This window comes from Physella acuta, unplaced genomic scaffold (assembly GCF_028476545.2).
Source record: "Physella acuta isolate Inbredline_101_S28 unplaced genomic scaffold, ASM2847654v3 ptg000533l, whole genome shotgun sequence".
NCBI classification, from domain to species: Eukaryota; Metazoa; Mollusca; class Gastropoda; family Physidae; genus Physella; species Physella acuta.
Genome location: NW_026732052.1, coordinates 116,522 through 134,408, shown reverse-complemented (window position 1 = coordinate 134,408; position 17,887 = coordinate 116,522). Strand labels below are relative to the sequence as shown.

The 17,887-nt window shown below is 33.5% G+C and overlaps 2 protein-coding genes across 5 annotated transcripts in view; both read left to right on the top strand.

Moving 5' to 3' along the window:
* Nucleotides 1-5,167, top strand: part of LOC131945239 (A disintegrin and metalloproteinase with thrombospondin motifs like) — a 39,369-nt gene extending 34,202 nt beyond the window's left edge. Inside the window, exons 10-12 of the mRNA XM_059306283.1 lie at nt 1,319-1,441; nt 2,542-2,710; nt 3,178-5,167. Coding sequence (XP_059162266.1) covers nt 1,319-1,441; nt 2,542-2,710; nt 3,178-3,296 — 411 coding nt within the window. The 3' untranslated portion in view covers nt 3,297-5,167. The remainder of the gene's footprint in view (nt 1-1,318; nt 1,442-2,541; nt 2,711-3,177) is intronic.
* Nucleotides 5,168-7,097: 1,930 nt separating this feature from the next.
* On the top strand, nt 7,098-17,887 carry LOC131945263 (cyclin-K). Of its 4 annotated transcripts, none has more exons than XM_059306347.1 (12): nt 7,098-7,143; nt 12,398-12,504; nt 12,793-12,952; nt 13,097-13,178; nt 13,318-13,449; nt 14,169-14,274; nt 14,601-14,660; nt 15,052-15,109; nt 15,464-15,636; nt 16,035-16,186; nt 16,432-16,531; nt 16,891-17,887. In XM_059306347.1, the coding sequence occupies exons 2-12, from the start codon at nt 12,486-12,488 to the stop codon at nt 17,661-17,663; spliced, it is 1,815 nt and encodes a 604-aa protein (XP_059162330.1). In that variant the 5' UTR covers nt 7,098-7,143; nt 12,398-12,485; the 3' UTR covers nt 17,664-17,887. The 4 variants fall into 4 exon arrangements, with proteins under 4 accessions (XP_059162330.1, XP_059162333.1, XP_059162332.1 ...); XM_059306349.1 differs by having other exon boundaries at nt 7,111-7,181; XM_059306348.1 differs by having other exon boundaries at nt 7,112-7,185.

The following is a 17,887-nucleotide window of genomic DNA, read 5'->3' as shown; positions in this document are numbered from 1 at the left end:
GCTATGGAGTACGTTGTGGTGAATAACTATTGATTCTTTCTTTTAAAATATTATTTTTGATGATTGAATTAATAACTTGTCACAACTGAGTCACTTTTTTTTTTTTTACATTTGTTGTCTATGATTATGAAGATGTAATAAGCTGTTATGTATGAAACGATATGTCCCAAACATATTTTAAACATCCAGTTTTGTAGCTTTATTTGAATTACCCTGTAAATGAAATGGTCTGAGAAACTATATAATGTGAAAAGGTGTTGATCTAATTCAATAAGTTGTATAACGTAATTTAATGTTCTGATGGGTAAAACAAAATTGACCTAAAATGTGTGCACCATTATATTTAGACTAGCAGGATGTTTGTTTCATACATGACCTTATGAAACCGGAAATGGTCGCGACCTTTATCTGAAAGCGTATCATTCGCGTCGGTGGACGATAATTCAAGACAAAGTTGTCATGGCCCGTAAATTTAGCGTTGGGTTGTGTAGTCGTTTATCAGCGAGCATGGGCTTCATGTTCCATGAGTTGTCTAGGTATCAGATATAGAGTCTAGCCTATTTGTGGAACCTATTAGAGTAGGTATGCTGGTGAGTCAGAAGTATTCTCAAAGTATTCGTATAGTCGTATATTATAGTAATGCATTCTACTAACTAAACATAATTGCCTAAATACTAAATACTATACAACTTTAAACTAACATTGTCATAAAAACAAATGCTAGATTACCAAACCTAGACACCAGATACCCGAAATGAAGAGCACATCAATAGAAAATGAAAATAAAACTCAAAATGTGTTGCATCTTCTTATAGTAAAAATATCGAAAACTTATCTAGGGGACACAACTGTTTAAAAAAAACGCGTTAATGCATTTACTTGATTACGTACCTTGTAATGGTTTATTTTACTTTTTTACTTTTAAAAAAATGTCATTTGAAAATCTTTGTCAAACTACATTATTAATTTACACATATAGGCCTATATATATAAGGAGGAAAACAGAAGCTATCATTTTTTATAATGGAAACCCACAATATGTTTTTGAAAAAATGAAATTATTGTTTTAACTGTTTTCAACACTGATCAGAGTGACAAATATTCAAAATCAAAAGAGAAATGGTTTTTAAAAAGTAGCTATTGGAGAATTTAAATTGTAAAAATAGACAAGTGGAGGGTTACATGTGTTTCTAATGACTTTTTTGTATTAAAAAATGGCACACTCTAGGTAGGTTTTGGATGTAGGATATAGGGTCAAATAGGTGTATTAGAGCTTTTATCATGTGTGCCTTTTTGTCAGCCCTCCTCTCTTTCCCAGGAAGGGAACTGGGTGGATGTCATGTGTGGACAACTCTGGTGCCGTGATCCCAACAAAGAAAGTGGTTGTAGAACAAATTCTTATCTGACAGCATTGCCTGGAACAGAATGTGGAGTAAACAAGGTTAGTTATAGAATTATTTTAATACCTGTTTTCAGTAAGTCAATATCATCATCATCATCATCATCACTCCTTTATGGCCCCTGGGGAGCAAAGGGCTGCAACCACGCATCTCCAGCGGACTCGGTTTTGGGCTGCTCCTCTAATCTGTGCCCATGAGAGCCCAGCTGTTTTTGCCTCTTCCTCAACCGTTCTCTTCCATGTTTTCTTTGGTCGGCCCACCCTCCTTTTCCCCTGGGGATTCCAGTCCAATGCATGTTTTGCGATGTTTTCTTTTTCTTTTCTTAACGTGTGTCCGATCCATCCCCATTTTCGGGCCTTAATATCTTTCTCTATTGGCTGTTGCTTTAAAATTTGCCACAGGTCTTTGTTTGATATTTTGTCTGGCCATCTTATTTTGAGTATATGTCGTAGGCATTTGTTTACGAACGCCTGTAGCCTCTCAGTATTTGTCTTCGTAACCCTCCAGGTCTCCGAGCCATAGAGTAGCACTGCCTTAACATTTGTGTTGAAAATCCCAATTTTGCTCCGGAGTGACAGGGCCGTGGACCTCCACATCTGGCGCAGCGAGTTGAAGGCACATCTAGCCTTGTTGATACGGCATTTTATGTCCTCGTCTGCTCCCCCGTCCTTATTGATCACGCTTCCCAGATATGTGAATGTGAAGTCAATATTATATTAAACTTTAACCCTTGCTGAAAAATATTTTTCGTAGTATAAAATAAAAATTATTTTACTAAGTAATTATGTCCTTTTTAAAATAAAGAACAGTAGTGAACAACACCTAATTATATCAAGCTTGATATGTTGAATAAACTAACTACTTTTTAATACAGTTTAAAAAATACTTTCAATATTTTGTTGAAAATTAAATTGTTTCTCTGTTTCTGACGTAGTCAAAAAAGAAATCTATAAAAAAAAAAAGAAAATGGCTGTAATAATTCTAATTTTATTTATAGACTTTAACTTACCAAAACATGACTAATTTTAAATAATTATTAATTTTGATTTGCCTAAGCTACTATGCACCTGCTAATCCCTATACAAAATCCGAACTCTTAAAATAAAAAATGAAAAGCAATTTAAAAAAATTACTTTTGCAGATTTGCTATCTTGGTGAATGTGTATTGGATTCAAGTAAAAACACAATAATAGCAGAGGCCAGATCAATCAATGTAGTGCCCAACATTCCAGATTTGGTAGGACCCTCATTCAGGATGAGAGGACCTCGTCCTAGAGATCAACGAAGAACGCGACACATTGCTGAAGAAGGTAACAAATAATTGTGTAAAAAACTGCTGTTAACTAGATTACTACTGTAAAAAATCTAGTTATTGTGTAAATTTTTAAAAAATGTAAAATTAAGTAAAAGTAAAGTAAAGTTTCCCTTTCAAACCTGACGGTCTATGGGGCAAGTGAAGTAGAGTTCACTTGTTTCTGTGACCTCGGCATATGAAGAGATAGTGTGGTCAGCACTATGCCCAGCCGTCTTTACTTTCCCTAACGTGAGTTAGGTACCCATCAGAGTTGGGTGGACTCAGGGATGGTCTACTAATTTGAACCCAGATTCGAACTCGAGACTAACGAGTTAGCAGTCCAGCTCTCTACCGCTAGACCACTCCGTCCCTTCAAGACTGTTTTTTTTAATAACTGTTTTTCATGTAATAATAATAACTAGAACTATTAGTAAATTTTGATATTTCTTTGTTAGAAAACTTATCAACTTGTAAATATTTCAGATGAATGCAAAGAAGATAAAAATGTCCGATACTGTGTGGGTCTTATGAAAATCAATCCAGATGCCTGCGGAAGACGTGCTGTTCGGCAATATTGTTGTGCAACTTGCAGACATAGATAATGATATTTTAATAATTAAAAAGTATTAGCGTTATATTTACTTTCTAAATTACCATTTATTTGAAATCAACATTGAATATTTATGTTTAGATAGTTTCTTAACGACCTCTTATTTATTTAAGCCTTTCATAATGTAAACAATGTAAAAAGAAAATTGAAGAAATGTAATTTACTGCATGGTCATGCTTCACATAGTCAACATTTTAAAACAGTTTTCATTATCAGTTTGTTTCCCTTGAGTTTATTATGTATACAAATACAATCTACACTAAAATATTTATCTTAGTAATTCTTAGTCTAATTTCAGATAACTGTTTGCTAGTGTTGATTTGCCATAAGTATGTACTTTAAATCCCACAATTGAATGAATCAGCATTTTGTTTTTGGTTTCTATTAAAGTCATCATAAGCCTGTAATGCCACTGAGATTGTTGAACACTATTTTTTGTGAACATTTTTTGTATTGGACCTCAGAATTGATTTCAAATTTACTCACCATTCAGGGTAAATTATTGATTTTACAACAAAAATAATGTTTTTGCTTCTGCTTGTAATAATTTATTCAGGAAAATATGAAGCTGTAGATCAATTAGTCAATTATAAAAATGTGGACAAATAATGTGTTTTTGTGGCTCTAAATTGTATATGTAAATATGTAAATCTAAAACAGTTTCATGGACATATCAAAATAATCATTAACTGTTAATATACATTATGCTATTAGAATGACTTGTGTTCAGTATGTTTTGTTAATATATTTAAATCATGGTAGTGCATTTTTCAGTAATATTCATTAAAGACTGTCATAATAGGGGTGACTACCCTTTTAATTGACAACTTACATTAGGTTTTAAAATAAAGCTGTGATGCAAACATGTTTTTAATTATTAACTGATTACTTGAGCTTTTATATAATTGGTTTTTTTAAATTATTTTATATTTTGTTTTGTGGAAAGATATTGATAATGCTGTATTGTTGTTTAAAATTGTTTACAAACTGGAAATTTTTTTTGATTTGCAATCTGTAACTTGAAATAGTTTCTCATTAACTAGATTATCTTTGCAAACAGTGTACGAACCAAAAATAGCATTCTAACATAATTTCTATTTCCAAGTTTTAAAAAACCCAAATGACAATTTGATACACCCATGCATTATTTCAAAATTATTTGTAACTATTTATTATCTACATCTATTATATTGATAGTGTATAATTTATTTTATCATGTAATCAGTGTGTCCTGAGTTAATGTTTATAAATTATCCATGTTGTCGCCAAACAATGTGGTGATAAAGTTAGTAAAAATCAAATTAGTAGTAATTATATTTCTTTTATGAACAAAGTAAATTGCCTTCATTAAGCACATTTAACAGTCATTATAAGGTATTACATACATTCCCTACCATTTCAAACTTTAAAAAATTAGATTTTTTTCAACCACTTTAAAAATGGTGTTAATTATCAAATAATTATTGAGTATAAAAAAAAATGTGAAACATTATGTCAATAACTTTGAAAGTTTAAGCCTAATGTTAAGGGCATTAGGCTTTCCTTCTCATTATTAAAGTAAAGCACATACATTTCTTTACGTAATAACAATTAGCGGTAAATACATTTTTACCAAAGTCATGAAAGATTTTTATTTTCCATTGTTCACAGCAGCAGCATTTTTCTCATTATTTTTAGACAGAAGTATGACATTAATGAATGAAAAGAAATAATGACTCCGTCCGCTTTAATTTTTCATTGTATTGATTCAGACTGAAAAAGAATAAATAAATATTTACCTTTTAAAATCTCTTTTAGTTTCAAACTACCTCAGCAATTTCTAATTAAATATAATTTTTTATTTCATTGGTTAAATACTTAAGTTTAGTGAACAGATAATTTTAGTTATAAAAATAATATGGTTTTGCCGGAAAGCAAACTTTAAAAATAATTTTGTTTACTACATTTGAATGTTTAGACTTTTTTTTTTTAAATCTACAAAATAAACCTACTTAGAATTTCTTTCTCTTTCTATAAATCATGTTTGTAAAATTATTTTTTTAGTCGCTGCCTGCCTTCTAAAAAAATATGTTACACATCTTATTTTATAAAAAAAAATAACTTATAAAATGTAAATCACTTAAAGTATGATATAATTTTATTATCACTTTAACTTTAAGCATGGTTAGTAAATAATGAAATAATATGATTATTCTTGATCGAGTTGTATGTCTTGAGTATATTTAAGTTATAAAAGTGTAATCAGTATTTTTTCAAATGTCAAATACATTTGCAATTCATAATTCCATTTTAAAACAATGCTTTGCTATTAGTTGGTGTGAGAAAGTAAGTGATTAATGTGTACGATTTAAACTTTATACTTTCTTTTTAAAAAGTACATTAAGAAATATTTGTGAATTTGTAATATTTATGAATTTAGTATGTTATTTTTATACATGTATATTTATAATGATTAAAAGCATTTTATTTATAAATGTTGTTATTATGTGATTCATGTAGTGTCTCACTGTCCACTGGCTTCTGCGTATCCTTCTGATTGTTGTGTGTTCTTAAACACAGTGCTACTCTAATAATTAAAATGAAAAGCTCTAAGACAGATGGCAGAAATCTGATGAATATTTACTTGTTTAGCATTTGTAAATTTTGTGTTTGCCAACCACCTTTAACCAAACTTAGTTAATAAACAAGGGACATTTTTTATACCAGCTGTGCAAAAATATTGGTAATGATAAAAAAATGAATAAAAACTAGTTCTTCATGTTGTCATGCTCTTGCCAAAACCTGAACATGCTGTGTTCTAATTCACACATTAGCAGGAATAAGTCCTATTACTTTTGATATTTCTTATTAGAATAATTGTATGCAGACTTAAAGTAATTAAATAAAAGAAAACAAAATAATACATGCAATTTAAACCAGAATATAGCCCACAGAGTTCCCAAACTAATACCCTTCTTTGTAAATTATGTATATAGTGATGGCATGTTCTACTGATTCATTAAGATTCATTAAGGAAAAGACCAATATTAAAGAATAAAAAGAAAAATAATAAAGTGATGAGATAGGGAGGCTTCATAATTCACGCACTGAAATTGAAACAAAATGGGAAGGGGAAGGGGTGAAGATAACAATTTCTGTGAGGGACGATACTAGTTAAAGTATATATTTTCTATATAATTATATCTTTTCCTATTTTGTCTGGGGAGGGGGCAGTGGACGTGGTCTGGGGGATGTAGTGTGCCTCCCCCCCACTCAAAGAGACGCAGGAAATAAACTTTTTGCAAAAAGTGGTATTTAATATGTAGTTTTATGCAATGGGATATGTAAGGCTAAAAAGGTTGGTCAAAATTGTGTCATTCTCCCCTCCCTTTGATCATGGTATATCTCCACAAAATCTCATAACACGCTGTGATACTTAGTTTTAGCAAAGCCATTTCCAGCATATTACATACTCTGATCGATTTATTATTGTAACTTTAAAAAAAATTAAAATGTGAAATAATTTATAAAATTCTATACTTTCTTACACCCCCCCCCCCCCCCCCATGCATATCACATAAGATTGACCCCCCCCCCCCCCATTCCACACGTCAGGTAGGCCTATGTAACCACAAATATAAAAATACATTGGAGGGTATGTTGTTGTGAGTTCTAGGGTCTTCGACTGATTGATTTATACAATAGATTAATAGACTAATTTAGTTAATAACGAATGATGTTTATTCCTTTTAACAACATCGAATTTTGTCGCAATTTAGAGTGCGTGTTGGTTTTTATTGCGCGTCGGGTTGTTAGTCAAACCAAGTCGATCGGCAAAGCCAACTTCCAAAAATCATTGTGTATGTGTGTAGTATTGTAGTTATTTAGTTTAGGCTCTGTAAGTAAGTAGATCTAGAATCTAAACATCTTTAACTAATTTATTATTTATTGCTAGATATCTAGACTTGTAGACTCTAGGGTAATCCCTTAGTTTAGCGTCGGAAATTATCGGGTAATGTTTGTTGAGTTTCGGTAACTAGAGTTACGGTAAACCATGGTTTATTTGACCATTGAAATATAAATAAATTGAAAGTCGATTGTAGTAAATTAATGTTTTAATTTTTTAAGTTTAATCGACTAAAGGAAACAATAATAAATGTAATAGTAGATTTAAATTAGTAGATCTAAAAATTAAAAAAAAAACATATATTAATATAAATAATGAAGTCAAATGTAATAATTTAATGTTTTTGGCTTGCAGCGGATTTGCGACCATTAATTAATTAGATCTAGATCTAGCTAGATATCTAGCTGCTAGACCAAGTAAAAAAAATCTAGATTACGAAAATAGTAAAAATGATTACAAAATGTAAAAATGATTACAAAAATAAATCTATCCAAAATTTAAACATTCTGTATAAAAATAAAAGATGACGCCAAATAAAGTATCGTTTACAGTACTTCCGGTGAATTCCGGAAGTGTGTGACAGACTTTGGCATTGTTTTACTGTTTTTTACTGCTATACGATTCCGGAATAATAACCGACGCTAAACTAAGGGATTACCGACTCTAGATCTAGTCACTGTCACAAGACTAGTACTAGAATCTAGTAGTTAACTAGCGGTATGTTTTGTTGTGTTGGTAAAAGAAAATCATTAAAAAATGGTCGATGGTCGGCAAAGTAAAAAAATAAAAATTATTAAATTAATCATATTGAGCGAGAAAAGTAATAATAATATGGTTAGGTCCATAAATTGGGGATATACAACCCTAGCCCTACCATACATATACCATACATATACGCCTAACCCTAATTTGTAATTTTGGATGATTATTATTAAATATTACTAATTAGGCCTAATTTAATTTTAATATTATTAGTTATAGTTAGGCCCTAGATACTAGATACTAGACTAGATTCTAGATCTAGATAGTACTAGAATCTAGATCTAGATACCGTTTTGTCCTGTCCGTGATAAGAATCTTCTTCAAAAAAGCCTTAAAGTCTTTAAGAGTTTAAGATTAAATAAAGGGGGGTGTTGGGTTGTTAGTAGTATTGTAATCTAATTTTATGGTTAGAAATTACTATTAGTATTATTAGGATTAGGCGTATGGTAGGACCAGGGTTGGGGTAAGGGTTAGGGACAGGGTTAGCATTGACATTAACCACAATAACCAGCCATGTGTGCATTTAGTTAACTAGATCTATAACTACCAGTAACCTAACACCCCTTTTTTAAGAAGATTCCATTATCGGACACCGGTGTAAATAAACATTCTCCCGTAGTAATTTCTAACCATAAAAAAAAGGCATAAAATTAGTCGAGATTTACTACTAACAACACACCTTTTTTATGGATGAGTCTATTAATTTATCATATTTAATTATATTTAGTAGGCCTATTATTATTTAAGGCCTATTTAATTTTATGATATTATTGGACAAAAATCTATGATGTGGGGCTATCATACATCCATAAGAAATTGAACAGCAAGTTCCTGTACAGCCAATCAATGTTTGTCTTATGAAAGTAAACATTGGGTTATAACTTAGGCTTGATGAAAATAAATAAACTCTAGAATTAATTTTCAAGTTCTCTTGATTTGCAACTTTTATATCGGGTGTGGGGAAATTGCGAGACGCGAAAAGCGAAATGGCGAGGCGGGAAAATGCGAGAAGGGCGCGAAAACGGTCGGTCACGTGACTTTTTGTCTCGCATTTTACCACAAGCCGATACTTACGCTGGGTGGTGTTGAAATGCGAAGATTTCTGCGAAAAATTTACCGCACCCGATTTTCAGTGGTATTTGGTCCAGACTTCAAAGACGTTTCGTTTACATTGTTAAAACTTCCGATTTTTCCGTCGCTAGACATACTGATAATTTGTCAACTCCCCCCATCTTTTGTGTCGACTTAGAATACCACCTTGTTCGAAAACGACGGAAATACCGCCGACGATAGATCAACTTCTGTCTTTTGTGTGGAACGCCGAGGCCGCCTGATTTACCGTCTTTGAAGATCGCCGTGCCCGGTTCCGCTGCCGCCGCAAACATATTTTCTATTGTTGCATAGAAATTTTGTATTATAGCCGCCGCCTACGATTTTTTTCTAGCTTTTTTTTACCATATAAATCTAAGCACAAGGAAATGCCTACATCATTTGGATACAACAAAATAAAGTGACGTCACCGATATTATCAGTTGTTCGTGCTATATCGTAAGCTATGGGCCTACTTCAAATATTTTTAAAACCAAGTTGAACTTATCTGAATTTTTTGGTTTTGGTGGTGGTGTTATTTGGGGTCTTCCATAAATGACGTCACACTCGTAGGGGGGGGGGGGTCTGTAATTTTATGACGATGTGCTATGAGGGGGAGGAGGGGGGGGGGGGGTAGATGTGAAGTCACACTATAAAAAAGCAATGTTAGAAAAAGAATTTTAGACGGTTTTTTTTTCGCGTTTTAGAAAACTGTTTTAATACATTGTAAAAGGAATTGATTAAAATACTCTATTTTGAGCAAAATTAGACAAGATTTTTGGGAAAATATCGATGTTTTAAAAAAAAAACTCAACTGCTGGTGACAACAATGAGCAAGACATTGCCAAAATTACAGAAATGCTAAAAATACAAATTATAAAAAACGGAAAACAGATGTTGAGCGTGCGGATGATGAGTACATGGGTGCCAGTGTTGTTTGTGGGATGAACGAGGAGGTCAACTGTGATGAGAATGTGAAATGTTGTGAATGTGGATTGGAAGAAGTAGCCAAAGAAAAATGTATAAATGGGAGTCTAATGAACTGGGTTGGGTGTACTATGTGTGAAAGATGGTGTCATGAGGTGTGTTAGAGGACTGTTTCAGAAGATTTTGTTTGTAAATTGTTTGTAATTAAAATTACTTAATAAAAAATAAATTGCACTTTTTAGAATTGTTTATACTTTTACACTTTTTGCAAGTACAAAAATCCATAAATAGATGTTGCAAAATATCTCTCCTGCTGACAAGATTATACCAATTCACAATGACACAGCTCACGTTTGTATAAACATGAGCGGGCTAGATTTTTAAATTAATGCCGACTGAGACGGGATTTTCATCTCGCTAATAAGAGCGGGCGATGACAGTAGCACAGCAACGATGTTAGGATTTTTAAATAGATAGATCTAGATATTGATATAGATCTATCTATCTTCTTAGTATCTAGATAAAAAATAACAACATACAACACTCGTGTTAAAGGGTATGGCTAAATGCTTGTTTATTTTTAAAAAAAAAAGAATAATTTAAATAAATAAAGATGGGAAAAAAAGGAAAAAACTTTTTTCGCAAAAAGTGTCTCGCTATTTACCCTTAATTCCGCAGGTATGTCTCGCATTACCTTCTCGCATTTTCCCGCCTCGCCATTTCGCTTTTCGCGTCTCGCAATTTCCCCACACCCTTTTATATCATTGATTCTAAGAATATTAAATTTCTGAATTATTTTTAGGTTTAAGTTTTTATTTTTTTATTATTTTTATGGTCGCTTTGATTGCAAACTCTAAAACATGTTTTTAATCCATGTGATTCGATCAATATGATGGAAGGATTCTCGCAACTCAGTCGCCTCCATTAGGCCTAGATCTAGAGTCTAGATCTAAAATCATCACTAAATTTATTAAACTAACTTTGATTTAAAGTTATTAAATAGAATCTATAGCTAATTCTAGGTCTTCAAGTCAAAGTTATAGTGACTAGTCTAGTCCTAGTCAGTCTCTAGGCTCTAGACTAAAGTCTAGATTTCTGTCAATCTATTGTTTTAGCTACGTAAAATCAGCTGAGGCTACTATTATTGTCTAGATCAGGGGTTCAGGATTTATTTTTATTCAATTGTTACAGTTTTAATTTTTGATACGCTCCTAATTATGATGCTCTGGCCAATGAAATGCAATGCCAAAGATCACATTGACTTTATTAAATTTTTTAATTAAATGTTTTTTTGTATTTATGTGTTTTGTTTACTTTCTTTATGTTTTGTAAATACATTGCTCTGTGTGTATGCAATTTGAAAAAAATGCCAAATAATTTTATTATTTTGAAACATTTTTGTTTATTATTTATTAATACATTATGACTATAAGAAAACAAGAAAATAAGAAAATAAATTATGGGAAAATGACAAGTTATGGAAGGAGTTTGTCGATTTAAAATAGGTGGTGCCTACCACCCTACCGATATTTTAGAATGTGCTCTAGAGTAAAAAAAGGTTGGGAACCCCTGGTCTAGATCTAGTAATTAACTTAATATAAACAGATTTTGGTGATAACTATGATTATATTGCAGAATGGATTTTGGATGCTGTTTAACCAAAGGGTATTTTTAAAGGTTTTAGCAAAAGTGTTTTGGTTTAAATTTAATTTTCTCGATAGATAAAACATATTTTGTTATATTTATTCACTGTTATTTACCCATCATTACTACTCAGTTCATTAAACAGTAGGCTTTTCTTGTTAAGATTATCAATAAGAATATTTGCTTGTCAGCTGAACATCAAAGTTCATCAAAACTGTTATGTTTTATGTGTTAATGATTCACTATACATAATCAAGTTGCTATTAAATGAAGTAAGACAACACAAAGCTATGGTTGAAGTAGTACCCTCTCAGGCTAGGCATGGCATATGGCAGATGAGCGTTTGTCTGGTTTCTTAGACCTTAGTTTACGGAGGGATAGTGCTGTCAGCTGCCTTTGCTTTCCCAGACTCATTTGCCCATCAGAGATGAGTGGACTCAGGGAGGTTCTATTGGCTCAAGCCTGCAAACTAAACTTGAGACTTTCTGATTAGTACTATCATGCATCTACCCCTCTACCATGCCAGCCCCTTAAAATTCCAGTAGTATTGTAATAATATAATTTTGTATGTTGTTTTAACTAGCTACAGACATGTTAAAGATTTATGTTTACTAGCACTAAACCTGATTACACTTTTTGCTTCTTTGCCTCGATAGTATATTATTGTCTGTTGAAAAGCAACTTTTTAAAACCAGTATGAAATAAAATTTACTGTAATTGGATGATCACAATAGCTATTTATAACTTTACTTCAGCAATTATATAATTTTTAGTTTTTCTTTTAGGCTGCAAGTGAACAAAAGTTACAGTTGTTAATGTTTGGTTCCTGCTTCTTATTGTTTTAATTCTGCATCACTACATGTTTGAACAAGTATGACAGGAATGGATGATGGTAACATGCTTTCATTCACTTGATTTTACTCTTTGCTTTTTCTATACCGTAATAGCTTTTAAAATTAAAAAAGCTTGAGGTGGGTTAAGGAAACACATTTATCGCATTCTCTATGTTATGTAACAGTTTTGACAATTTTTTTTTTATTTGGGTGCAAGAGTAAATAAAAATGTTATTCTATTAATCAATTACCATTATGTATGTATACCTATTGTTTGGAAAAATATGTTTTTTTCTCAATTTTTTATTTTATTTTCATACTTAATGCATTTTATTCATAATCAACAGATAATAACGATCTCCTAAATAAAATGCCATGCTGGTATTTTGAGAGGAGAGAGATAAAAAATTCTCCATCTTTTAGAGATGGTATTGACACAGCAACAGAGAACAGATATCGGAGAGAGGGTGCACGATTCATTATTGATGCTGGTACAAAAATGGGGCTGTATCCTTTCAATAGTTGTCACCTAATTAGCTTTAGTGTTGTTTGTTTTTAGGTGCAATAAACAATTTACCTTCAGCAATTGTTAGGTATAAGTCTTTTAATAGTAATTAAAACAAACATTAATTTCTCCCTAACTTTTACTAGCCGTTATGATACATGTGCCACTGGAGTTGTGTATTTCCATAGATTCTACATGTTTCATTCCTTCAAAGAATTTTTTCGTTATGTGAGTAAATTGCTTTTTATATCTCTTTAAATTAAATCAATCTCATTTTTTTTAAACACAAGACATACATTTAACACATTTTTTCTGCGCCCAACACTGTTTTTTTTTTTTGACACAAAAAATGGTGTTAACTTCTCAGGTGACTGCAGCTTGTTGTTTGTTTTTGGCTGGTAAAGTTGAAGAGACTCCCAAAAAATGCAAGGACATCATAAAAATAGCTCAGGCTCTGCTATCTCCAGCATCCTTCAACAGATTTGGAGAAGATCCAAGAGTGGGTTTCTATGAGTGTTATTTTATTTATGTTTTGTTGTCTTTTTTTCAAATCACTATCTATATCATGTATACAAATTAGTATTTGCATCAAAATTTTAATTATTTGGTATATTGTAAACCAGTGTGAAATGTAATGATTCAAAAATGTATTACTCTATTTGTTAGAACTAAATCATAAAAAACGAGCCGACCCGTTGCATATCATACGCCGCTATTTAGTTGTTTTATTTTCTACTTTTCAGTAATTCATAATTTGTGAATTTGACAGTACCAATGCTGCCACTGAAAATATTTGCTTTAAAATACTAAAACCCTCCTTCCCCCCCCCCCCCCCCCCCTCTCCAGTGAAAGCAGCCTCCTCTTTGTTACCTCCCTAAGTTTAAAATCCTTTAGTTTCAAACTAAATTATCTGCCCCTAATAGCCGTAACTAAACCCGGCTCTACGATTGTAAACATTTAGCGTGAACCACAGCTCACCAGACCATGTGGGGGTGGTAGCGATATGCCTAGAGAGGAAAAGGGGGTTGCTAGGCGCGCTTATAGCTTGGTGTTTTCTAGGGTCTAAGAACAGAATTATATATATATAGATTATGATAGAAAAATAAATTGAAAATATGTAGGCCTATCTAAAATAATTTCTACTTAATATCTTAAATTAAGCTTGTATTATGACACTGTTTTTTAGTGTAAACTGTACAAATATTTGTATTATTTCAGGAGGAAGTGATTACAATGGAGAGAATTTTATTGAAAACCATCAAGTTTGATTTACAAGTAGATCATCCTTACAGTTGCATGCTGAAGTTTGCAAAGCTCTTTAAAGGTAATCAAGTTAATGATTTGCTTGTTTTTTCTGGCCACAACTAGACATTGTTGCAGCTGTTCCTCCAAAATATTGTGTTAAAGATATGTGTCGCCACTGTACAAATCTTAAGATTCCAATGGCTACTGCTAACTTTGATTTATTTTTTGAGTTTTGTTTTTTCAATGTTTATATTATTTCAGAATTTATTTGAAAAATCATAATTAAATTTTAGCACTTTGTCAAATATTTCTAACGTGTTCATGGAAATAATTTAAGAAAATGACCCTGTAATACATTTCTGTTGAAGCCCATCATTTTTTCTTTCATGTGTGCTGCCTTTGAAGATTCAGTTACTTTGAGACAACCTCTGTCAGGATACAAGACAGAATCAGGAGTTCACTCACGTCAGCAATGCTTCATTCTTAATGATAAAAAAAACTACATATGCACCCAGCCCCCCCTCTTCCCTCACTGCCTTTGGTTTGTGGGGCTAGCACACATAAACAGCTTGAGATTTTTGCCCTTTTTTTCTTTGACTCTAATCTGTGAATTTTAGTTGTTGTTTTTTTATATATAAAGTCAAATACTACCTTTTGTTGTTTTAATGTGAATTAAATTTGCTTATACTTAATTTCAATTCAATGCTTTAGTATTGCATTTTAGGTTTAAAAATTTGTTGAGATATTTTCTTCTTTTTTTGCCACATCTTTCTCCCCTGGTTTTCCAGCTGTTTGCTTGGTAATTAGGATTCATACTATACTGGTCTGAAATTGATGTTGTTTTGAAATATTTCAGGTGATAAGGAAAAGACACAGAAGATGGCACAGATGGCTTGGACATTTATTAATGATAGGTTTGTCATTTCTTTCTGATAGTTTATAGATGAAGTTCCTCTTTAGACAGAATGATCCACTTGGCAGATGAAGTAAAGTTTATATGTTTCTTAACATTTATAAAGGAAGGGATGGTGTGGTCATCCACCTTTACTTTCCCCAACTTAAGTCAGGTACCCATTAGAGTTGGGTGGACTCAGGGTCATCCTACAGTCACTACTCCAAACTGAGATCAGAATTCAATATTTTCTCGTTACCATTTGACCCTACCATCCCCCACATTAAAAATAAGTCTGTCATTTGTTTCACCTAGCATGTAACACAGCCGGCTATGTGTGACTGCCAGTACTAATGCACTCATGTCCCTCTTCCAGCCTGTGTACAACCCTGTGCCTCCAGTGGGAGCCTGAGATTGTAGCTGTTTCTTTGATGTACCTGGCATCACGGCTGACCAAGTTTGAGCCCACTGACTGGTCAAGTAGGTCCAGCAGCAGGGCCAAGTGGTGGGAGGACTTTATTGAAGGGATGTCAATGGAATTGATGGAAGGTAACTGTAATTTAACTAGGCTTTTCACTTCATCTTTGGGTTATGTTTTGTTAAGTTCATTTCAGAGGGGAAATTTAAGGCAGGTTTTAAAAACTTGTCGGTTTATCTCCTTTGATAAATAATTTTTTAGAAATTGTAAAGCTTGTGTTTTATTCTTATGCACATAGAACATTTTATTTATTACTTAGTGTACATTTATTCCATATGTTTATTATAAAGGTCATTAACCATGTACTTTCATTCTATTTGTCAAAATGTTTCTCTCTCATGCTTATATGCTGAAACTCATTCACTTGGCATGGGTGGTAGCTGTAAATGTGTTGAAATTTTGTTAGACAACACAGTCTTGTGTATGGGTAGCTCGACTCAATATTTATCTATCATCAATATTTTTTCAGATATTTGTCACCAAGTGCTGGATCTGTACTCATCAAAACAGAAGAAAATTGAGGCTGACTCCCCACCCCAGAGTCCTGCTAAAGGTGGCAAAGTACAGTCTTCACCACCCCCTCCTCCCCCTGACAGAACACCTGGGAAACGAAGTAGAGAGGTAAGACACCTCATGCATTGTTCTTTTTATTTTTAAGAATGACATGGCTAATTAATTTTATTCTTTAGTGCTGGGCTATTAAATTGCAACAAGGTAGATAAAACTCAATTGGATAAAACTCAATTCAAATTTTCAAAATTTGTTTAGAATTGAATTCAGTTATCATGTCGGTCATAGTGTGTTTTGATATATTGATGATTTATAGCTAAATTTTAAAAGTGGAAATCTAATTGTGACATAATTAGGATACACCATCTGAGTCAGAGCCTGCTGCCAAGTCAGTTAAGATGGAGAAAGATGTGAAGCCAGCAACTTCAACACAAAGTAGTTCATCAAATATGACAGGTTGGTTGTTCTCATCTCAATTTCCCTGGACTTTTTTTTTACATTTTGCTGTATTGTTGTTATGAAGGGATAGTGTGGTCAGTATTATGTCCAGCCGCCTTTGCTTTGCCTAATGTGAGTTAGGTACCCATCAGAGCTGGGTAGACTCAGGGACATTCTACTGACTTTTTGGGTTAGCAGTCTAAAGCTCTACCGTTAGGCCCCGCCATCCCATGAATAACAAATTTTACAGTACTTTAATGATTTAACTGATTAAACTTGTGTTTAACTAATATTTTCTACTAAAGGCTTTCTGTAATGGCATAATAAGTGTTTAAGTAGTAGGTAAAAATAAAATTAAAATGATGTGTTAACCACAGGTGCACCAATACCAGTGGCTCAGCATATTACTCCATCTGGCAACCATTCAAGCTACAACTCAGGTGAACAGAGTGGCATCGAGTTCTCTTCCTACAACCCATACATTTCATCCCAGATGTACACCTCATCCTTCATGTCCCAGGAGGGCTCCCAGAATATTCAGTCCATTCTCGCGGGCAATGCTCCCCCACCCCAGCCTGTGGCACCGTCTTACCCAGAGCACCACTCCCATCACCCGCCACCTCCAGATGCATCCCAGTATCCTCCTGTGCCACCATCAGATTTGTCCTATGGCTACCCACCCCCGGCATCCCAGTATGTACCATCCCCATTACCACCCCCTCATTCGTATCCACCCCCACCAACAAGCGCACCACCGTATGATCCATACTCTGTTCAGCCTTCCTCGTCTTATCCCCCCTCGTACCCACCACCTCCGGTAAACCAGCCTCCCCCACAGCACCCTTACCCACCGCCTCCCCCACAGTCTTATGGTAATTACTACCCACCTGTCAACCAATCCTCCGGTCATGTTCCTCCAGCCCCACCCCCACAGCATGGCCCACCTCCCAGAATGCCAAACTATCCCCAGCCACCCTACCAGCCTCCCCCTCAGCACCATTCTGGGCCCCAGAACTATGGACAACCACCCCGTCACCGTGGTAACTACCACAACAAACATGGCAAACACAATCAGTCGCAGCGCAAAGATATTCCTGCACTTACTGAAATCAAAATTAGTGGTCGTCCTGATTGGTCACATCCTAAGTAAAGACTGCGTTAGTTAATGGACATATTTTTAACGGTCTAATTTACAAATCAAGACAACTTTTAGTCAAGATTCATAACATTTTCTCTGTTGTCAAACGTCTGCAGTGATGCACTTGTTTTTGTATACTAGACTGAAATTGTCTGAAGCAGTCTAAGATGTTGAATGTTGATACACAAGTTGTACATATGAAAGTTGCTGTCATACAAAAATGTTTTTGATTCACT

Excerpts from the sequence above, each read along its gene's own strand:
- LOC131945263 (XM_059306347.1), top strand. Across the intron at positions 15,110-15,463 it reads TGGACATTTATTAATGATAG|CCTGTGTACAACCCTGTGCC; the intron begins GTTTGTCATTTC and ends TCCCTCTTCCAG. Across the intron at positions 16,187-16,431 it reads CTGGGAAACGAAGTAGAGAG|GATACACCATCTGAGTCAGA; the intron begins GTAAGACACCTC and ends TGACATAATTAG.